The sequence below is a fragment of the Cebidichthys violaceus genome, unplaced genomic scaffold, assembly GCF_023349555.1.
Source record: "Cebidichthys violaceus isolate CVI_PGR_0920_01 unplaced genomic scaffold, fCebVio1.0.p SCAF_15, whole genome shotgun sequence".
Classification (NCBI taxonomy): Eukaryota; Metazoa; Chordata; class Actinopteri; order Perciformes; family Stichaeidae; genus Cebidichthys; species Cebidichthys violaceus.
The window spans coordinates 7,052,680-7,076,837 of NW_027176318.1; the positions used below are offsets into that span (position 1 = coordinate 7,052,680).

The window sequence follows — 24,158 nt, forward strand, 5'->3', positions numbered from 1 at the left end:
ACTAAGTGGTGGAGGCAGAGATTGAGGCTGTTTGCTGTGACTGTCTGACACAACCCATCTGGGGGGAAGCGCTCATAAAGCATCAGGCTTCATCAGTCGCACCATTAACAATGTGCTTCCAATTAAGAGCACCCAGTGATCACAGCAGAGGATTTGTACAAACACAGGGAAGCAAAGTGACAGAGAGACAGAAAGAGGAGATAAGAAGACTGCGGGAGAAGACAGTCAAGTCTTGCATAAAATTTGAGATGAGAGCAGTAAATAAGAAAGATGAGAGCGAGATCGGAGCAGTGAAGGGTCCATGTAGTTTATTGCCTAGTTTAGAGAGCATGGCAGCTTGGCTTTGACACTAATGACTGTAATTATACACACACTGATTGGGTTAGGCCGCTAATTACACACATCCATGTTTGCATGTTAGCACAGGAACACATGTTTACACAGGCGTCTCACATCGGGTGCATAAATCTCACACTGTTGCCTCAGCGGCAGCGATGTTTCATGATCTGCTGAAGACCGCATTACCATCTAGGAAAGCGTTTAAATCATGTGAAGAATCTGTGGAGATGTTGCGCTTTGGATTTTCTGCCTCCTGTTTTTCCTTCGCTGTAGCAATGGAAACTCAAAAAAAAAAGATCAAAGGAAACGTCAGCATTTCTTCTTATTAATGTTCTTTGTATCGTCATTACGGTGTGAAATTAAAAGATTTGGAAGGGTCAGTTGCAATTATGTTAAGTTTATGGATTTAATTTTCAGGAAATGAGGTTTCTTTAAAAGAAAATGCTTAAATTGTCCAAGCCTGATTAGTTTGTTGGTTAATAGGCAGTGATTCAGATTATGTTCTGACAGCTGGTGTTTGAATTATGAATGAATGAATAAATTAATTATTATTAAGAATAATTTCATCATTGATATTTGACTGAAACAGTGAGCAGTATTTTAGTCAAACATTAATGATGACAGGAACAACAAATAGATAATATCCGTTCCTTAAGTACTTCACTGTAACTGCTTTTGTGTTCATTCTTTTCTTGCTTAAAATGGTTTTATTCAGTTTTATAGGTATGTGTTGGAACTCAAGGTTGCCAGTCAAATCCCAGTCGAGAGATGGTACGGTGGAGCTACCGTCACTGTTGTTTGTGTTGTTGTCATTGTCTCTTGGTTGAGGTTTACCATAGATGGTTACAAATACATGGGATCTGAATTCTTCCACTAATGAATCTCATAAACTTTTCAGACAAAAATGTCACTTCACATATTAGCATCTCCCTCAAGTGTCTCCACAGATCTTAAATGTTTTAAGTTATCACTAATAGGGAGAAAAGTTTGTGTGTGTGTGTGTGTGTGTGTGTGTGTGTGTGTGTGTGTGTGTGTGTGTGTGTGTGTGTGTGTGTGTGTGTGTGTGTGTGTGTGTGTGTGTGTGTGTTTGTCTCAGCTCACCCACATCCACAGGAACAATAATGTCATTTATTAGCGTTTCGATGAGCGTGCCCGTCTTCTCAACTGAAGCAAAACGGGACCGTCTTTCCATCCGCTGCTCTGATAGAAAATCCCAGCTTGCTCTTTTACAAGAAAATTAACATTGGGGAGGTACAGTGGTGCTTTAATGGGCTAAGAAGTCTTCAATAAAGTATTTAGAAGGTTTTTCCGAATGCTAACTGGACAGGTTCACTGGGGCATGAAGGAAAGAGCGTAAAGCGGGGGCAGCTAGATCTTCAGCTCGCACAGAGCACCATTATCCACCGTCGTTAATTTAATAGACATTCCTTAGTCAGCCCTGGGTCTGAAGATAGCAGACCCCAACATTTGTTTGTCATTTCCCAAAACGTTTTTAATAAACAGTTAAAATCTTAAATGGCTTCTTGTACTCTTAATGTTCCCTGGCTGCGGTTGCGTTCGTTTTGTTTTTGTATTTTTTTTTCTTCACTTTTATAAGCGCTTTCATATATAATTTAATGATTTCTGGAACTCATTTGCTCACCCATCTTTGAGTTTAGTAATAAGTTATAATGAAGATGATGTACGCCAACTTCTTCATGCCCCAGATTTTGAGGACATTTGATTGGAACTGTTTTTTCTCTCGCAAATGCATATCATTGAACAAAAATACTATGGTTTAAAAGTTGACCATGACAAGTGAAGTGTATGCTTAATGTTTTTTTATTGTAAACTACAACTACAAGCCAGTTTCAAGCAGCAGCTGGAAAGTAAAGTTTATCATCCTGTTTTCTTAATCAGGTCGTAAGATTTATTGTAAAGATGTCAAAGTTCATTTCTTTTGTGTGTTACAGCATGGAAAAGCAGGGTTGTGTGGCTCTAAACCTCAGCAAAATCGAGGACATGCAGACTAGACTTCGAAGCAACCTGGAGGCCATCAGAATGCTAAATCAACAAGTAAGAGCGCATGCACGCACACACACACACACACACACACACCAGGTCCTGACAGTCCTTTTACCCGGCAGATACAAACACACACCCACGCACCAGCCCACCTGCTGTTGAGCTCACACAGAAGAGGAAGCTTTCATACGTCCAACTTCAAACACACACGCACACTTACACACAGGCACACACAGACATCCATTTCCTCTTCCTACGATAAAAGTGAAAAGTCTGCAGCGGGCGGGGGGTGTGTGTGCAGCATGGGGAAGGGGGGACAAATCGTATCGGGAAAAAGCAGTGACGTTTCTTCAACTGGTAAATGATTTCCCTTTCATGAAACTGAGAGAGGGATGTATATCAATACAGCCGTGCTGATCTCTCCATGACAGCATAGGGAAATGGCCCGCTGTGATAAAACAATGTGGGGGGAAAAACACAGAGGAATATTCTGAGGAAAAGCTGACATTATTTTTTTTTTACTGTGTTGAACTTCAGAGGAGTCAACAAATCACCAAAGGAGAAACAAATCAAAAGTACTCCTCAGCCCCCTCAGTTCTCCAAAACTCCAAGGCCTGGGGAACGGCTCACCCGTCTTTAGTTAGTCTATGAAATGGCCCGCTGATTGACGAGATACGACAAAAGATGGTACTTGTTGAAGTTTTAACGTAGTGTTTTTTCAATGAAAAGCAAATGGCATCGGCTGCACGTACATGGCAAAGAAAGGTGGAGCAGAGGAAGAGGCCGACAGAGAGGAAGAGAGAGGTGTTGTTTAACAGGTCAGGTGTGTAATAGCACCTCTTAATCTCTAGTGTGAATCATTACACACATCGATCCAACAAGGACATTCTACTCACACACAAACGTACAAGCACAGTCGGAAAGGACAGGCAGTTCATTTACACAAGGCTATTCCCTTCACTGTCCACTGGACAAACTCACGCTCACACTTGCACACAGATACAGATATCAGCAAAGAAGCTGGATGGAACGTCTCAGTATATCTATGTGGAAGGTGTTGGGGTTATAAATCAGGTCTGTGTCTCTTCTTTAGATCGGTCTCATTTACTCACAGTCACAAACTGGTTTAGTGCTGTTGCATTCTCCTGTGCCCACAGGCGCATATTAACACCAGCTATACAACACGTGCATCCTTGATTTACATCCGACTGTCAAGTGAATTTCACGCAAACTTTTGAAATGTCACACAAAATTAGATTTGAGTTAAGTGATTTTCCATCAACTGGGGTGAAGATGAACATCAGAGGGAAGAATTGAGATTATTTCAAGGCTTGATTAGCTTTAAGCGAGCTGGCACTGTATTGTGCTTTAGTGTCGGCTAATGTCCAGGTTGTTACACGCTTTCATGCAAAGATGAAAAAGAGATGCATAAGGCAGCTGCAGAGAGTGATGGAACCGACAGCTATTCCACAGTATATTCTGTTGTTGATCATCCTATGCCAACGGAGCCCAAACTCCATTAAAATAGAGAAAATTAATACCTTTTTGCCACCGAGAAGAAATTTGCTCAAAGTTTGCTGTCTCTATTCATCTTTCCTAGCTCAGTAATTTTCATAATTTGTATTAAAATACTTGAATGGAACCCAGCACTAAAAAAAAGTGCAAACACACTCATGCACCAGCAATAACACCCCCCACCCCCCACCTCCCCGTGTCTTTCTGTCTCTTTCGTTCTTTCTTTCTCCCCCACTTACACACATCCTTTTCATCCAAACATATGCCCACCAGTTCACCGCAGTATGTGAAGGTTGAGGAGACAAGCTGTGATTTTTTAATTCCACCCCCCTCCTTTGCAATTAGAAAAGCATCCAGAGCAACCAAAGAAGAGGAAAATTAAACAGGTCCCCTTGAATAAACGGTTAATTATAAATGTCAACCTCAATGTTTTTCATCTGGAAATTCTATTTCTTTTGGCATAACATGAGATGAACACATTGTAGGATATTTGCCTGTTGAAGATAGTAAATACTCTATAAGCGTCTCAGGAAAGTTGTGACACATCGACATGCCATTGGCTCTTCGAGGGTTAAGCCTAAGACTTTGCTTTTCTAGTCATAAGATGTAATACATTTGCTCAGATTTATTGTGTGTGTGTGTGTGTGTGTCTGTGTGTGTGTGTGTGTGTCTGTGTGTCTGTGTGTCAGTGTGTGCACAGTGTCTGGAGGGGTAGAGTTAGCAGAACCATCCGGAAATGTGTCTGTCTCATCTCCATTTGTGTTTCCCTCTCCCCCTTCACACACATACACGTATGTACACACACACACACACACACACACACACACACAAACACACACACACATGGCCAGACATGTCGATGTGACATCATTCTTGAACCACAGCATTCACACAAACACAGACACAGACACACACACACACACACACACACACACACTAAAAAACAGATGTGGATGAGTGCAACTGTCCTAATCCGTTGTGTCTGTCCATCCTTTAATCTGTTATTTTACTCATCCTCATTGCCAAAAATACATTATTTCTAATCTCTTTTTTTCCCTTTTATCTGCCTTATTACAATCTTTAGACATCTTGCATATAATTACCGCGCTGTACAACAAATGTAGATGTCTTTTTTATTTTATTTTCTGCATTTAAAGACACTTTTTAACTCGCACTCCTCCCTGCCTTTACTCAAATGTCCCTGTCAAAAAATAAAACACCCTCAATTTAGCTAGTCTGTAATTGTGTTTCAGGGAGCCCAATCATGTTCTGACGATGTGCGATTTGTTTTGTGTCACGGATGATTTTGTGTCAAATCGACCTCTAATGATCGCTCAAATTGGTTGTTTTCATGTAGAAATTTACACCGTCGCATGACTCCGACTTGCAACCATTTCAAACTGTGAAGTCAATGCTCTCCTGAAAACCCCCTCGCAATTTTCCACTTGCATTTCTGTTTCAACAGGCATGAAAGTAACTGTGAAAGATGAATTAAGCACATAATGGGATGTCAGCTACTTCATCAACTTGATAGCTGTTGACTTTTGATGTTTGATATTTATTGGTAACTTCAAATTAAGTTTTGTAATTTGGTTGATTTAAATAAACAAGTGTGATGTTTAAACTTCCTTCAGGCTTCACCAGAAAATGTCCCTTGAACTGTTCCACAGTCACACATGAAGGTTTATATAACTACTGTTATTCTCTTTGTCTCTACATGTCTTTTGCTGTGCATATGTCTTTCCCAATATCTCTTTCTTTCTCTTTCCAGTTAAACTCTCTCAGCAGGGAGAATAAGCGGTTGCGTAGGCAGCTGGAGGAGGAGAGGTCCATGCGTAGACAAGTGGAGCGACTGCTCCCTCCTCCTCCCTCCTTCCAGCAGAGCTCCATCGTCCACCTCCCCCTCTCCCCCAGTGCCCGCCCAGCTCCTCTCTCCACCTCCTTGTTCTCATCCCTCCGCCTCCCTCATCCCCTGAGCCTGCACAATGCGACAGGGGACACTGATGGGATTCTAACCCAAACCAAGCTGAGCGGAGCTGGGCTAGAGAGACCAGGTGAGTCCGAGGCGTTGGGTGAAGCGTTCTCGATGAAGCCGAATTCCTCACTGGAAAGTGCTTGGTCTGGGAGGACAAGCAGGGATCTGAACAAATGAAGCCCCCTGAAGACTTTGACCTGTCATGACCTTTAGACCTCCACCTCCTCACCAGGGAGTGTAGTCAGTATGAGGTTAATGTCCTGCAGGTCAAAGTCAACTCCCAGGGTGCTTTTTGCCTGAGGGGGGGCTCCAGAATCAGCGAACGATGGAATTCCCTCAAATCATCAAAAATCAACTCAAAAAATATCTCTACTGCTGTGCCAGGAAGAGATTTATTCCAAGAATATATTAACTTTTTTGTTTTAATAAATTCTGACACTTAACATAAAAAAGCTATTGATTGCATCCTCAAAATGCTGCAATGCTCTGAATAGTGGCAGCTTATAACATTAGCAATTATGTCTTCAAGTAATGATCTTGTTTTGCAACAAAACTGTAGCACTAAGCACTAAAATATATTTTTGTCTGCACTTATTTGAAGATTCTGACAGTTCTGATGAACTATAATCACTTTAATTCAACTTAAATGGTCAAATGAACTAAACGTAACAAGTGACTGACTGCACAGTTGTTGATGAATGTGTCTTACACCAGCAAAGAGTCGTGCTTTGGATAAATGAGGGACGGCATATCATCAGTATCCACAGACATACCTCAGATGTTGACGTGGATGGCTGTTACACAGTCCCTGATTGCGCTGCAGCTGTGCGCCATGTGTCATGCACTGCGGTGAATGCGGCCGTGTGTCTCAATGTGCGTGTACATTATTTGTCTGCATGCTTCTGTCTCTGCAAGTGCCTGTGGATGAATGTGTGCCTGTGTGTGATTGAGTGTATTAGATGTTTATTACCGTCGGTGTTGTTTTATATTTTGTTTTCTACTTTAAAAACTATTTATTGATTTCTCTCTGTCGCTGTTTTTGAGCCCCCGTGTTGTAAAGACAGGAAAATAAAAACAGATACATTTGTTAGTGGTCGGTCATACATTTCTCACCGTTTTTTATTTCATCCGTCAATATGTCATAAATATTTTGTATGCGTATAATAACAGGCTAGCACTGATACGTGTTAACATTAGACATTTTTACTGTTTATTATTTACATAGTTTCACTTGAGTTACAAAGATGCCGAAGCATTGGTAACCAGCAAAACCATAAAATAAATTATCTTCAGTGTGGTTTTGAAGCAGGGACCATATTGACCTGCTGACTTTCCATGTGCGTCTACACGTGGCTCTTGGCTCTTTTCATATGTTTACAGTGGTTGAAGAAGAGCACTGTTCCACACTCACACAAGCATCGACAAGGAGAAGAAGCATGCAAATATTTGAACTCAAACAGAAGGAGCACTATTATACTGTGATAATGAGGATTCTAGGGAAAGCAGGTCTCAGACCACAATTGGCTTCCTCATCTTGCCATTCTCTCTTGTTGTCTCCCCCCACCTGTCTTCCAGTCTTCCTTTTTTATCCTTCATTGGTTCTGTTCATACATAGCTGTTGTGTAGCCGGTCAGGATGTCGTACATTTTAATGATTGCGAGTAGAACTGCATGTCCTTGTTAGCTTGGTTTTCCTCATTTGCCATGTCACACTCAAAAATACCCTTCTTTTATGTGCAAACACACATGGGTGCACCCACTCACACATCCGCACGCATCTATATTCTTTCGCAAACACACACACACTTACGCAAACGGCACAGTCATTAAAAATGAAACCACAGGCTTTTTGAAAACTCCCAGGACTGAGGGAAAAGTCAGCGGCGCAGCGGTGAAAAGAGTCCCCCTGGAAACAATGAGGAGAATGATCATTTGTTGTTCTTGAAAACCCGGTGAGGTTTCACAGAGGTTAAGCTTCCCTTTGATGTGTTTTTAACTCGTTTCAGCTCTGCGGAGGGATTAGTCAGCCTCTCGCTCACACAAACACAAATGCACACGTTTGCACACACAAGCACATACGGGCTCTTAATTTCCACACCATGAGCTCTTCTCTCACAAAGGCAGAAAGCACAGAACAGGCTTCTTCCTAACCTAATTTCATCAAATGAGAGTGGGTGGTACTTCACTGCTGTATGTGTGGTCCCTTGGAAATCTGTGGTAAACCAGCAAAATATTGCGAGTCAGTATTTTTCTTTTTATCCCAAATTAGCGTCAGGCTGTTTGTGAACAGAGTGGGCCCTCAACCACGGGAGAGACAGAAAGAGAGACAGAGTAGCTGCTGATCATCACGGCACTCATTACAGTGTTTACAAGGCATTATTTGATCCCTATTTTAAGATACAAATGATTGGGGTGCCTATTGTGTGTGTGTGTGTGTGTGTGTGTGTGTGTGTGTGTGTGTGTGTGTGTGTGTGTGTGTGTGTGTGTGTGTGTGTGTGTGTGTGTGTGTGTTATCAGCTCCAGTCTGGGCTTCCCTGTAGGTCTCTGTGTGGTTGCCCATGCTAATAATCTTACAAAAAGCTTATGTTCACAGCCCATGTCGTAAGCAGCTCTGCAACAGAAATTATCTGCAAATGATTCTTAGTGTCTGTTTTAACCAACTTGGAGTAACAGATGGGTGTAGATGGACCTTAGAGTCCTCGTTATGTTTATTCGTTAAATCACATCTCTATAATTTGCCAGGCTCACTATCATCTATAACACTCAATACAATGAAGCAAATAGGTTCAATTCTTAATCTGAGTTCATTTGTTTTACTTGAACTCAAAGTTGTTCTTGATTGTAGCAACAGCTAAATGGTGATAACTGCTTTGGCTCTGTGTAGGCACTGTTACCGTAATAATAAGTACATACATGTTTACATGTTTTTACGCCTTCATGTATTAACTAGGCCATACTGTTGTTGGATTATAAATGGAAACATAAAATGCATCAGTTTATGTGCGACTGAGAATAATTGTAGGGAAAGAGGGACCTTACGACTAATACTTTCACTTCAGGAATTTGTTAAATACTTTATATAAATATGCTGTATTTATATAAATAGCCATTTTTAAATTGTCATATCATGACAACCTATATATCCAACACCTGGAACAGCCACTTTATCATGTGAAAAAGGCTTTGGCTGGGACAAGCCCAGTATTCTGCCACTGTTGCAATGATTTTAGTGGGGGAGGTGGTTCTGTCACACCACGAACAGAAACTGACAGAACAGCAACAGAGGGTGAGAAAGAAAGAAAACTGACAGGAGCGCTGGCAACATGTCTCCTCTAAAAGTTAGGTCACTCAAAACAAAAGGAAAGAAAGAAAAAGCAGACAGTTATTCACACAATGTTTCACTTTTAAAAAGGTGGGTTTTTGTTATGTGTTTGTTATATACAGACTATACAGCTACACTAGAGCAAATGCTGACATTCTGTTGGTGCAGGTGAATTTAGGCTGTAGGCAGAGATTTATTTTCACACTGACAAAATGTCCCGGCAGACAGCATCATTTCTCCACCACCAACCCACGCACACACTTATCACACAATCATCCTCATTTTGTATTTAATGTTGTTACATATGAAAGAAAGAATCAGAGCCGAATGGCGTTTTTCATCTCTAAACATATTTGTATAGCTTCTACAGCCTACGACTACTACAGCATTAATCCTATGCTTAATTTCAACATTTTCGAAATTAAATTTATTTCACTGAACCGATAGCAAATCATGTTTTTGCCCCTCTCTCTATGGACTGAAACTTCCAACCATTTTGTAGTTTTGGCTCCACCTCAGTCATTCATTCAGGTATTTTGCCTTTTCTTGCTTTACCTTGCCAGCAGCTTCAAATGTTGCCCAAACTGTTACTGCTTCCAAGTCATGATTCCAGTTATGTGCATAATATACATCCATTATGAAGTTACAAAAAGTCAGTATGTATTAAGCTCCAACAAAAGATGTAGATGGCCGACTAAAAAGGAAAAAAATAAAACTCGCATTTGCAAGATTTCTATTCATCTGCTATTGTGATGTCTTTAGAATAAAACCCAACTTAGTATGAAAGTGTATAGTTCATGAACTATGTTTAAACAACCATTGACATTGTTGAATAATGATTTAATTTGCAGCATGTGTGGCTCTTAGGAATTGAACCCTTCATTGCCAAAATCATCCTTATGCATATTCCCTCACCATCTGGTTTTTTGGCTGTCGCCATCTTAGCATATTGCAACCAGAAGTAACATGAAAGGGTGGAGCGAAGTACGACCGAACGCTGAATAAGACATTTTTAGGCGACCAAAATGTTACACGTAACTTTCATGAACTGAAAACACACTATGAAAGGGTTGAAGTTGTAAGACGAAAACACGGGCAACTCGTGGGCAACTGGACTGTGCAAACGTAAATCCCACAAGCAGCTGTAAACTGAAATATCCCAGAGGAGGACTTGAAGTGGTCATAACCACTACTACTTATTTGACTCCCAAGCTCATTTCTATTGTTAGAAATATAAAATAACAATAACAATTTTCTCTGTATGTAATGATCAATTACATTACTTTTGATATAGTCGCAAGGTCCAACAGTAAGGATACAGTGATTCTTTTTATTTTTTGGGGGGTAAGCTTTGTATAGCCGACACATATGAAACATATGACAACACGAAATGCAAAGAATGGAACAGTCTGGAAAAACTATTGATCTTAACTTTAAGTGGAGGTGTGGGAAAGACAGTAGGGGAAATCCTGAAAGGAAAGGTGGAGGAAAAGCAAAAGTAAACCTGGAAGAGAGTTCAGAGATTTAACAAAAAGTAGGGAGTACAATACTGTGAAGCTCTTGAATTGATAGATGAAACTATCAATCAATGAAACTATAAATGAGTCTGAAGCTGATAATGCGGGACACTGCTGATCCCTGTAGGAAGGTTAGATTGCAAGGTTTGCGAAATATCACCCAGGAGCAGAGGGATTTACTGTTGTCAAGCTTGTTTATAGTTTTTTACAAATTGAAATCAAAGTACTTGGACAAACTCATATATGTACACACCAAATATTAGTAAAAGCTAAATGAATCAGACACATTTAAGTGTCCTTTTTTACATTTGTTTTAGTGAGCAGCATAACAGCAGCTCAACGGAGAACCAGCAGCACAAATCTACAGTAAATAAGGAGCAATTTGAATAATAAACACATAAAATGCATGTAAAAGCGATCTGACTACCAGAGACTGCTTCTCTGAATGCCATGTTAAACTTTGATTTGTACTACTTATTGACTATGGTGTAAGTACAAATAATTTGGATTGGTAAATAACAGAAGCAAAGCTGTGCCTTGAAAAGAAAAATTGACGAAACATTTTTTAATAATATGAATCGTTCTTTTAGATGTCCATGTGCTCTGTGAGTGGACATTTATCTTATCTCTCTATTCACTCTCATTGCTGGAAAAAATGGCTCTTAAAACCATACATTTAGCTCATAAATGGTCAGGATCATAAATGTACTGCCGATTAAAATAGTTTTTAAAATGAATTATGAATATAGCATTTATTTCTATTGACGGACTGTACACCACTCGCAACTTTTTATAGTAAATGTCAGTGGTCTTACTCGGGGTAAAGGTACTACCTTCCATCATAAATAATATGTATCTTAAAGCTTTATGGAGTATGGAAGCCAACAGGGGACATATGACAAATTTTTGTGTCTGTTCCCATCTCTTAATCGGTAAACTGACCATCAGTCCAATTTTTTAACAAAAAAGTGGATGTGTTCCCTCAAGGAGTAAAGGAATAGGTAAGAGGAAATGGGGGGGAAATGGAACAGTTTAAGACAGTAGGAAACCTAGAGGGAAAAAGAGATTACGAGACAATTTCAGGGAGAGGAAAAGAGTTGAGCACTACAGAGAAAGAGGAAAGGAAGAAGTGAAAGAGGGATGCATGGGGTAAGAGGCTGAAAGAAGTTTACTGGGGATTTAGGGAGTAAGTTTGGGAACGAATGGGGGGAGCAGAGTGAGAGATGGATGCAGAGGGAGGCCGACAAAGGAATGAAGGGAAGGAGGTGCCGTGTGTGATTCAGAGAGTAGAGAGGTTAAGAATGGAAAAGAGAGAAAAGTGGAGGAAGAGAGTAATGGGACGTTTATGGGAAAGGTGCGAAGAGAAGTGAAACGTGAGAGAAGCATGAGAAGGGGAGAATAAGAGATGGAGGAATGATCGAGACACTGGAGATTTAGCGAGGAGAAAGATGGGAAAAGAGTAGAATGAGAGAGTAGTGGGAGATTTAAGGTATATATGGAAGAGAGAGTGCCAAAGAAGAGCATATTGTCCTTATCGGTCTGCTCCAGAAAGCCTGCTCCCTAATGGGGCCCGGTGTGAAGGGGAAATGAGGACTAGGCCTGATGCTACCTGATTAGCCATCGACTCAAACACACATCAAAGGTGGGGAGGGAGGGTAAGGAGTGCAAGGTGTGTGTGTGTGTGTGTGTGTGTGTGTGTGTGTGTGGTTGTGGGCTGAAGGTGAGTCACCATCGCCTCATTCAGTGGGACCTCGAATGAAAATCACTCTCACTGTCCCCACACACACATACACAGACACATGGCCATTTTCTTCAACCTTGAAAGGGAAAGCTGCTCTGAATAAGGAGATCCTCTGAATGGGGGTACGGAGGAGGAGGAGGAGGAGGAGGAGGAGGAGGGGGGAAGAGAGAGGAAGGCGGGGTAAATAGACAAAAAGGAGGTGGGAGGCGGGGATACGGTGGAAAGGGAGGGAGCGAGGAGGAGGAAGAGAAAGCGAGGGAGACATCAAAAAGAGTCATCTTGCTCCATATTAGCGAAATAATGAAATTTGCCTTTTAGCTAATGACATCTCGGGACAGCTCTGTTAGTTTTCACATAAATTACAGCGGGCCGAACTGCATCTCTCACTTGCTACCTCGGCACAAAGCCATGCAACCAGGCTCACGCACACACACACATACGTACGTGTGGACACGAGCAAAACACACACACACACACACACACACACACACACACACCGAGAGCGATCAGTGGTAGTGGCGACCGGTCGGTGTCCCTGTTTGAAATTCAACACTCTCAAAGACCTATATCCCTTTCCTGTTCCACACCCTGAATTCATTACTGTCACACACACTTACACACCTATAATCATATTCATCATACTCGCCGGAGCCTCCCCTACCTCTCTCCCTAAATTTCTATCCAAGGGAGCCCCATGATGGCTTCTGATGACCTTCATTAGTCTCCCCCTTTCTCTTCCATGTTCTACCTACTGTATTCGTTTTTTCATCTCTCTCACACTGCATATGTTCACAGACATTTTTTCTTCTTCTCTTTCTTTCTTTTATTTTTCTCTCTGTCACACACATTCAAACGCTTTGTTTCATGTAGCTCTTCTTCACACGTATTCTTTCATGCACTGTTTCCCGTGCCTTTCCTTTCCTGTTTCTCTTTTCTCCCTGACTCTTTTTTTTTTTTTTTTTTTTTTTAATCCCGTCAATCTTTTCTCATTACTCCCTCTCTCTGTTTCATTAGCATACAGAGTAAGAAGATGGCGCTGGGGGTAATCTGCGCGAGTCGGCGGTGACAAAATGGAGGGCGTCATCAGAGGTCGCGGCGCTGTCATCAACCGCCAAACCTTCTGCTGATGTCTGCCTGTCACACGCTCACACTAGCGCATGCATCACATATATTTTTTCAGCGCACAGGGGAGAAAGAAGGGAACGTGTATCCGTAATCAGGCGTGACACATCACAGCGTAAATGCCGCAATCTCACCTGACAGCCACGTACACACGTACACGCGTGCAGTTTTTGCGTTGTGGACCACCGCGACAGAAACAGACATTGACAGGTATCTGAGTATATTCTGAGATGCACATAACAGCAGCTTTAATAAATACAGTCGGTTTGTTTTCGTTGGGTTTTTTTCAATTGGTGAATTTATTAGGGTTTTAAAGGACGTAGATGTGGGAGCTGTGCAGAGGGAGACGGACTGTGATTTCTTTTAAGCCCTTATTTCTATCTTCAAGTGACACATCGTTTACAGAGATTTTTTATAGTTGAGGACATCTTTTGTGATCAACAATCTGTCTTCCTTTAAATGCACATATTTACAAATGCTTTCCTCCTTGCCCTGTAACATGCTTGCAGGTGTATAGTAACACATACTGTAGGTATGGTACGGCTTTTTTGTTTGCCTCTCATAGTTGGAGAGAACTGTACAGGCATAATATTATCGCAAAATTGTATTAAATGGCGAACAAAAACTACGTTGCTTTCTTCTTCAGTCAGGGGATTGTTGCTACTTCAGCACTGATGTGAAACGTTGAAGTTAAACTCGGTAACTTTTGCTAAATAACAGCCACTATGGCCACACATGACAATGATGGGATGACGGTACGAAATGTTAAAATGTTGTGTTACATTAGCACTAGTACAAACGAGTCATAAAGTCAGCAAACTGCAATGTCACACACACACAAAGAAAAGTCGTTCTAAAGTTTGCTTACATTAGCTACGTGTCATACCAGACCAAGTACACCAGCAAAACCCCTGAGTGGATAACATTAAGAAATGGTTAGTTGTATTGCTTATGAATTCAACTTTTGATTTGTAAGAGAAAGACAGTTAACTAATCTTTCAGAAGTTACTGCGTCGCCTCAAACTTCAGGATTTTTACAAAGAACAAAATTAAACCATTTTTATCAATGTAGTACTATACAGGTTAGCTTAACATACTGAGCAAAGGGATGTTTGTGTTGTCTCAAAAACACCAGGTATGATCCTCATGGTATTACTTTCAGAATCAGCTTTTACTGTGGCTGGGTGCCTGTGTGTGACATGTAATACTTGTTTTGGCCTTGTTAGTTCTGCAAGATGTTCCAAACAATTCCCAAACAACAGTACAGTGAGCAAGTGAAGCGAGGGATTTCTGCATTGGTTGCATCTGCCGTTGACCCGTGTTTCAGTTCAGCGCTGCAGTGGTTAAACAAAGACATACGATTTTATGCAGAATAAAACACAACTGACTCATCTCCCGCTTTACTGAAAAGGCAATCTATGCATACTTTTTAATACTACATACTTTTTTGCATTTACTTTTTAACTGATCAAAGCCATCAGAAAGTTAGAGAAAGTAGACAAACAGCTACATTTACCACCTGACCTTCACAGAATCCTTGATTTTCATTTACAAATCCTGTCATGTTTTTTTTTTTTAGTATTTCTTCCTCACCAAGGGAGAGACTGCAATGTAAAATGACAGTGTAGCAGAACTAAAATCATGGGTGTGTGTGTTGATCAGTTGATGGCCTCCCACTCGCTTCTTGATTAGGAATTGTCCGCTACCAATATCTGTGCTTGCTTGACAAGCCAACTGTGTCTCAACAAAGTAAATCGTGTTGGGCTTTGAGAATAAGAGTGTTGGTGTATAAAGAGGATGGAAGAGAAGAGAGGAAAGAGACGCTGTAAAAGTGGGGGAATGGTTAGCCAAGGAGAGAGAGAAATGGGAAACAAGAGGGGAAAGAGGACAAACAGAGAGTGAAGTATGAATTCCCAGGAGGCAGTGTTAAGTTGTATTGGTGTGTGAGCGTGTCACTAATAGTGTCCCTGCCATGGTTATGAGAGCTAGAAATACTTTGGTGCTAATAGACAGATTATGGAAAGAAACGAAGCATGTCCTGAAATCCTCTTAGCAAGACTTCACCTTTTTATTTATTTATTTCCTGCCATATTCCTTTCTTTCTCTCTCTCTTCCTCTCTCTACCTCGGTGGCCTTGGCATTGTCTCGCTGAGCGTGTTTCATGTTTTGTCTGACGCTTGGCGGGTAGTGTTGTCTCTCTCTCGCTCTATCTTTTTCTGTCTCACACGTTTTCAAAAGGCACTTTATTTATTGTCCCGGGGGAGCACTACATTATGCATTAACCTGTTCAATTATGCATTCATTTATGCAGCCGTTGCCTTATGTAAATGCACTTTATGATTAAACAAATTGTTTCGCTGTTTGGCCGTGTGTTCCCCACATTGAGTGTTTGCCAGTGACATCATGCAGCGGTAGCAAGAGACTCCATGCCTGTAGTGTGTATGTGTGAGTCCTATTTGTGCCCTATTAAACTGGTGAAGGGGCCTCAGAGATTGCAAGAACACTCTGTGGGCCTCACAAACTGATACCAAACAGGAAAAGGCAAGGGTGTCCTCAGCTGCTTTGTTTGATGCCCCCTAATCCAGAAGGCCACTTAAGAGGCCAACAGAAAAAAAGGGAATCTTTTTGGATGCTGCCCAATCAAAGTATGTAAGCTGGTTTTGGTCTCCTACACTTCCACTTTGTTGAAACTAAAGAGATGAACTATTATGATCCATTAACAGGTTGTATGCTGAGAAAAATACCTTGTTTAGAATGTAAAGTATTTTCCATGAAACTGCATTTGAGTTTGCAGTTACCATCAACATTACGTCAGGATCGTTTATGACTTTTGTTTTCTGTAATTGCAAGCACGCCTTAATCATAAAAAATATATCTGAGTTGCTTTGTAGCACTTGCAGCAAAAGTGTCAGAAGTTTTACTTTTCTTGGCTCCATTTTTATTAGAAAGCAAGCGGTGAAATCACTATGGGTAGCTCAGCCTGCCAGTATTTGTACTTTCATGAGATCAACTAAGTGGACGTGTGCCAAATAATGAAGTTAACCACAGCGATGTCACTGTGTCAGAAACATGCACTCTTATAGGAGCGTAGAACCCTCAAACAAGCGCTAATTTTAAACAAATACCCATAATAGGCAGTGTTACCATGTCTGCAGAGGCCTTGGAAGCCTCCTATTGACTAAAGACTAAGAGAGTTGCTCCAGACATCTTAATCACAGCTATATATAGTCTCTCCCACTATCTGACAAGAGAAATGAGCAGCCATTTAAGACAGATGAACTGTGTCTGGATGGCAGGTAGACTTATCTAAACCGCAGCCACACCTTTGATCTACTCCAGAATCTCACATTGGTTTCCATCTGATACAGGCTATCTGATTTCCACACGCCACTGACGAATGAGAAGTTTTAGAGGAGAAAAGATGAATGGAATATGCATTAAGACACCTTGGCTATGCAGTCACTCTATTTTTCCACCTTGCTTCCCCTTTTTTCTCTCCCCATATGCAGCCATTCCTCAATCATGCGGTTGTAACACTGACTGTAACCCCTCCTCCACCACTTTCTTCCTCTTTCTCTCTCTTCACCTATATCTCTCTCTCTCTTTCCCTGGGTGCGCCTCGCTCTCGCTCCATCTCCCGTCTCTGGCGGGGTGTGAGTGAGTGATGGAGTTTTAGTGGACCCTGCGAGCGGTCCTGGGGTTTTTCAGTGCCACACATCAGAGGCAGAGCATTAGCCCTCTGCATGCTTCGGGAGTTTGGCTTGGCAGAGCACCAGGCCCTAACTACCTCCTCTCCAGCCCTCGCTGCTGCCAGCGCGGGCCAGACAAACTACCTGAGCCCCATTTGCAGTATACATGAAATTAAGCCGATGTCCCACTGTTTATATTTATATTCATTAACCTTTATAAGGACGTATGTGTGTTTTTATTACATTCATTTTCTGAGGATACCCTGACACAGAATGAGTTCAAACAAGTATATATTGGCTGTTTTGAAGGAAAGTGGGTCCCGATCTGCATAATATACACTAAATCTTCATTATCCCAACCTAAGAAAGACTGGCCAGTCTGAATGGTTGAAGGAACAAGCATAATGAAAAGAATATGCACAGCAATGGGAAGTTATAGTCTGATAATTTTCTACATTAATAGAAAAAGCTACGTGGGACTTGCATCTTAGAGCTGTAAAATGGCATGAGCTTTATGAAACACCTGGTCCTGGTGGAGATGCTGGACTGAAGGAAACATGAGAAGTATGAAAGGATAGCGCTCATGTTGGTGTGTGATTCATGTAGTTTTACATATGTATACACTGGTTTACAGTATATTTTGTATGTGTGTGTGTGTGTGTGTGAGAGAGAAAACGTTTTCCAACCACCTGCAGCCCCTCGTGTAGTACTTGCAATTCCACGTATATACAGTAACTGTGATTAAAGACAGATGAACATTGGTAATCTGTTTTTTAAACACTGCAGGGTCATGATAGTACACGAGTGTTGAATAGAGCCAAACATATTTACGTGTATTTATTATTTACCACATATTAGTATGCTGTGTGCGAACAAAACTGCAGCACTGAGAGTTCTGACGTTCCCTGGGATTGATATCTCTAAAGCCGCTGTTATCATATTGGTTTTATGTAGCAGGATGTTTTTTGTAACTTTTCTAGCTGTGGACAAGAGGGCATTTATTCTCGCCCTTGGACCCTCGGTCATTAAAAAAAAAGCTCGAAGTCTTCTCAGTAGGGGGGCCCACACAAAACAAGTCCCTGACATTTTTGTGTCCTGAGACACATTTTAGAAAAACAGCTTTATTGTGAGTGGCGGTTTGACGGAAGTAGGAGGGCGTCAAGAGTCACTACGGTAGACAGATAGCCTGAGGCTGTGCCACACGCTGCCTACACTGTCTCTGTGTGTGTGTGTGTGCGTCCGTGTGTGTTCATGGCTTTGCGTGTGATTCCACACATGTACATCACATGCATGTGTCAATACAAAACACATCTTTAAAGCTTGGATTTTAATTATGCTGCTTTATTAAAAAGTAATCATTGAAATGCTACGTTGGCATAATTTACTACATTTCTAATGAAGGACAGAGAAATGTGCACATTCCACACATCATGTTCCAGCTAATTCTTGGACGTTGCATTTGGCTAATACACATTTGAAACAGCTCTCTGGTGGTGTTGCAACAGAATAATTTATCAAAACAAATGCTCCATTTTATGCTGTCCCTGAATTGAATGTGACCAGCACTAAAAGATGCAATACTTTGGCATGCAATATGCATGAAATTATGCTAATGCACAACACTTGCATTCATTTATATCTACACATGGACATGTGTATAATTTTATTACTTAAATCTGGTAAGTGTAGACTAATATTCACAATATATAGAGATATAAGAGCAGACTCAGCAACAGCCTTTTTTTGATTACACGTCACTGGCAAGACTAAAAACGTATTGAAGTGAAAGACTTGTATAAAAGTAACACATACATTAGAACTCCATCAATCCAAATTTGCTGAAATGTCCATATAAGTTGTGTGATTTAAGAAGGAAGCATAATCATTAAAACATGCAGCTATGCAAAAACATATTCAGGAATTATGTGGATTTATTTGCTGCTGCATGATATTGGAACCCCTTAAACTTAAACATGAACTTCACCGAAAGATTGAGAATATGTCTGTGTTATTCTTCTGTTGTGTGAATCAATTAAGTATTTCAATATGCAATTTTTCATGTGTAGTGTTCGCATTATTTTATGGTCTCAATCACCTCTGGCAAGATTTTTTGGCAATGAACCTCAAGGTAATTTTAATACGCATATTCACGCACTTGAATCAATCATTTAGACTGATGCATCACGCTTGTTTTATAATAACAGAAATCTATATCTGAAGAGCAGCGCCGACTGTTTTCTCAGGAAAGTTGAGTTCAAGTCAGAGGCTATAGCTTTATGCTACTAAATGCTGCCTAAATGGATGTTTAGGGGTCCACACACTCTCCCCACACACACACACATACACATATATATTACAAACATTCAGTATGCTGGTGACACCTCAGCAGTCACATGCTTGGCTATATATCTATGATAATGGTTACTATGCTGATGATCAGAGCTATTTACTTTAAATGGGTCATTATCAGTGGAAGACTCTACCTTGTGATGGTGATGAGGGCTTTGACAGATATATTGCCAAGCGGGAATAGGTGGTGATGATGAGCCACAGAAGTGCGCTACTATTCGGTGCTTTCATTCTCTCCTTGTGTCTCTACACCTCATCGTCGCTTCACCTCTTTGTCCTTTGGTTCAATTTTCAAATCACAAGTCAGGAGCAGTCAAGTGCTGCCATTCCGCCGCACAACGCCGTGTCTCGGAATACTAAAAGAAGTCAGTGGAAATGTATTAGTTACACAAAGTCTGTGCTGTGTTTTTATTGAATTATGAAGAATTTATGACAGCAATTTGATCTGGTGTATCACTTTCAGCAAGGCTCTTGTTCTGCATGTTTAAGATATAGTGCAGCACTTGAGTATCTGTCTCTTTGGGGAGTTGGCAGGGAGCAAAGCATGCCGTGTGATGCTCCGCTCATCCCAATCACAGCTTTGAGTCTTCAAAGAAAATATGATGTCTCAAGTTCATATTTGACACGGTAATAATAAAACTACTTAAAACTATAAAGTCTCTCTCAATTCCCCCATTTTCATAAGCCAGTGTTTATCTCCCTATTTTAATTAGTAAGTGGCATTAATTTCTGCTGTTGCTTTTATCACCAATCATTTACAAGCAGAAGGATGATCATGTTAATATTACCGAATTATGGAATACATTCCCTAGGTTAATTAGGTTGTTCTTTTTAATTAGAATGTAATTATGTGAATTGGTGTCTTTTCAAGGGGAAGTACAGGCCATCAGACAGCACAGGCGGTGCAGTTTCAATGTGGCTGAGACTGTAGGCAACAGTGCCCTCTAGATGTAAAAAAAGATAACTGCATTATTGTTTCTGCGTGCTGAAACTGGCCTTTTCTAGTCTTCTATGATGGTTTGTGTGTGAGTACCCACTGTATGTGTGTGTTCTCGTCTTCATGCAAGTTTAGATTTTAATAAAGTCTGTTTTGTGGAATAGGTCGATATGACAAAAATAAGACCGTTTTGAATCGTGTGAGGCAAGATGACCTCTGTGCGTCTCACAGTAAAGGGATATTTAATGGTTTAGGCTTGGGTTAAGTGTTATGGGTAGTATTAGGTTTTGAAAGTGTTATGGTTGGTTGAGCTTTAGAACATGGTTAAAGTTTAATGTAGGATAAGTTTAGGCTGGACTGCCGTTGAGACCACTACGGTCATGTCATCAAAAATGCTTCTTAGAATGTGCTGGGTTTAAGGACATGAAGAGGAGTTTTACATTCTATGGTAGCCCACATATTACACATGTTTTGAGGCAGCTTTGTGGAGAACATAGATTACATTTTAACACTGAATGAATTTAATCAAAATATATATAATGTCTGCTCTCCATCACAATTACATGCCTGGCAGTGTAGAGGGGGGCTTTGAAGCAATATTTAGACCACAATGTGGGGCATTTACAAAAATGGAGCCTTGTGGTAGTTGAGGCAGACTCAAAAGTAATTTTGTAAATATGTTCCATACACTGTTTATCCACGAGCTATCTCTAACGTTAGGTGGTCCATATAAACATTTGGCACTCATTCAGCCTGCGTTCAACAAGGCTGAGGTCTGTATCCTCTCTGCTACAGTACACTGCTGCTATCTCTCAAAAACACAAACCTCCCCAGCCTCCTCATCTATTGCCAATAAGTTTCACGTGAACTCTATATGTTTCTTTAATATGTGGTGATGTAGTTCACGGGGGGGTTGTGAACTCAGAGGACAGTGTGTGTGTCAAACTCGCTCTGGCATCAAATGAGCAGAGCCAATCCGCCAAACTAAAACACGTATTCTTGCAGGGAATGGAAATATAATTAAAATATTAGATTAATAAATAAAATGTGAAGTTTTAAAGAGTCTTTGATGGCTCGTCTGAAATCGGTTATGTGGGCAGGATTGTGTTTCAGTATTTCTAAAATTCTGGCTACCACCATGAGTTTAGGTGTGTTGACAAGAAAAGGAAGCGGTCATTAATGTTGTCAACTGGAGGTCCTCACAAGTTTCATGTCTATCCATATTCTGCACTAGTCTGTCTGTCTGTCTTTATACCTATGGATGTTTGCCTACGACTTACACACATCAACCTCCAACATAATCATTCAGTGCAGTCCCTCTCCCTCCATCACACTCACAAACAGCAAACATAGCAGGCCAGGTAAACAGCACTATCTCTAGGCCAATCCTTCACATGGGGTAAGGCAATTACAAACTCTGCATGTCACCCCACCATGCCACCTACATTACACAAACTTACACACACACACACACACACACACACACACACACACACACACACACACACACACATATCTATGGACACACTCTGAGACACACCCCTTAGTCTCGAACCACCCTGCACACTTTCTCCCTATTTCATCTCTCTCTAGGTCCCTCTCCCTCCCTCTCTACATGTCATTCTCTGTCACTCGCCTTGTGCAAAATTGCAGTGAGGCGAGCTGCCACAGTATTGAGGAATAGTGTCATATACTGGCAATTTCCTCCCTAGGTGTCAGGCATACTTTACCTTAATATGTCTGCAGCGACTCTTAATAAAACAGTCTTGTCTATATACATATCTCTACCGCAGCCCGGCCTGCGCCACACTGCACACGGCACTCAATAGCATGCTGTTAAATATTTACCTCCGCTGAATGTCAATGGAAGAGGAGTAGGTGGAGAGGAGGAGAGGAGACGGAGGAGAGAAATGGAAAAATGTGTCCCCGGTTGGTGTTTTAGCTGTCTGGATCTGTTCCAAAGCAGTCTGGGAGAAATTCCATATCAGCCAGCGGAATGTTTTAGGATATCGTGACGCCATATCAATGTAGTCTGCCTGCTTGAGTGGAAAAAAAAAAAAAAAAAAAGATGGAGAGAATTGGAAATTGAAAAATAGTTGGGTATTTGTGACTCAGACAGGAAAGAGGAAGTATTTGGATACACAGACATGTACTGCGCCTGTCTGCCTTGTGTTCATAATCTTCAAGCCTTGCCCACTGTGTCAGACCGCAATGTACTGACAAGCCTTTGACTCAGAAATGAACAGTAGGTCCCCTGCAGAGAGTCTGGGCAAACTTTATCAACGCTAACCAAGACAGACTATTGTGGGTTAGGAGTAAGCCATGCATTGCATGATTTCACTGCTAACCAGGCTTCCTCTAACATGCCTTTTTTTTTTTTTTTATTGTCACATCTCAAATATGCAGAGCTGCTTTGTGTTGCTGTGTGTCTTTTCAGCTGCTTCGGATACGGAAATGTCCTGTACTGTAGGGATGAGGAACAAAGTTAGACATTTGACACTTGACCTTATCTTTCAAGGTACTGGCAGGCTCAGACTGGTCTTGGTGTATGGCTTGTTTTAGGTTGACTGGCTTTTTTAAATGCTGTCACATAGAGGAAACTGATTAAAATGCAGTTACCCTGGATAATTGCTAATATTGTATATGAATTATCAACCCATTCTAGTAGAGCATTTACCCATGGGTAGCTACACATTGAAAGCCAAAATCGACTGTCCAACCCTGCAAACTTTGTCACTGAGCAGTCGTATTCTTTTGAGTGAAAGTTAGAAAAGTATCTACTGGATGTTAACTATGTGGCAGGTGATCCTGATAATAATCATGAGCTTGAAGGAAGGAAAGCTAACATCTCCTTTAAGTGCAGATTCTCCAGCTCAGACTTGGAGGCAGAAATATTCTCAGCGAGGGGAAACAGGGAAAAAAGCAAGAAAAACGACGGCTGGGTTTTTAATGACTTTCTGCACATTAGAATAATCTGTCATTTCAATTAGCGGGATTGTCATCTAGGAGATGTCTCCCGCTGCATCCACACATAGACACACCCACGCTTGTGCACGCACACACACACATACCACACATACCTATACCTTGAGGTTGTCATCTGTACCCCTCATGGGAGAGAAGCAGGGTTGTCAAAGCAACCCCCCCCCCCCCCCCCCCCCCCCCCCCCCCCCACTCACCACCACCACGACACACGCACACACACCACCAACACCACCAGCACCACAACTACACACACACCATCCCTAAAAAACAAAGCGAGGTTTCAAGGGAAATTGCTTGACAGCAGCTTAAAAGCCAGTCAGGAATAACTTATCAGGCGAGGGCTGCCATCGTGCCTCGCGGGGTCATTTCATTACGATTACCTTACCCTCCTTAACTCAAAGAGAGTGAAGCAAGAGAATGAGTAAGAGAGAGGGGAGGTTGGGGTGGGGGGTTTGCAGGTGGTAGTGGTGGTGGTGGTGATGGCAGGGAGGGGGTAAACTCTTCAAGAAAGATAGAAAGGAAGCCGAAGTCTCAGAAAGTGCTTAACTTTTACTTTTCTTCTTTCTCACTCTCTGGTTTTTAAACTTGTCTCAGTAATGAGCTTACATCTTCTTCTTTTTTTGGGCTGCTCCCCACCATATACAGTATGTCATTGCTGTTTCCT

General features: G+C 41.3%; 1 protein-coding gene across 1 annotated transcript in view; it reads left to right on the top strand.

Moving 5' to 3' along the window:
* LOC137871775 (trichohyalin) overlaps positions 1–24,158 on the top strand; it is a 116,616-nt gene that overhangs the window by 80,154 nt on the left and 12,304 nt on the right. Inside the window, exons 25-26 of the mRNA XM_068709733.1 lie at positions 2,292–2,394; positions 5,630–5,912. Of these exons, the coding sequence (XP_068565834.1) occupies positions 2,292–2,394; positions 5,630–5,912 (386 nt within the window). The remainder of the gene's footprint in view (positions 1–2,291; positions 2,395–5,629; positions 5,913–24,158) is intronic.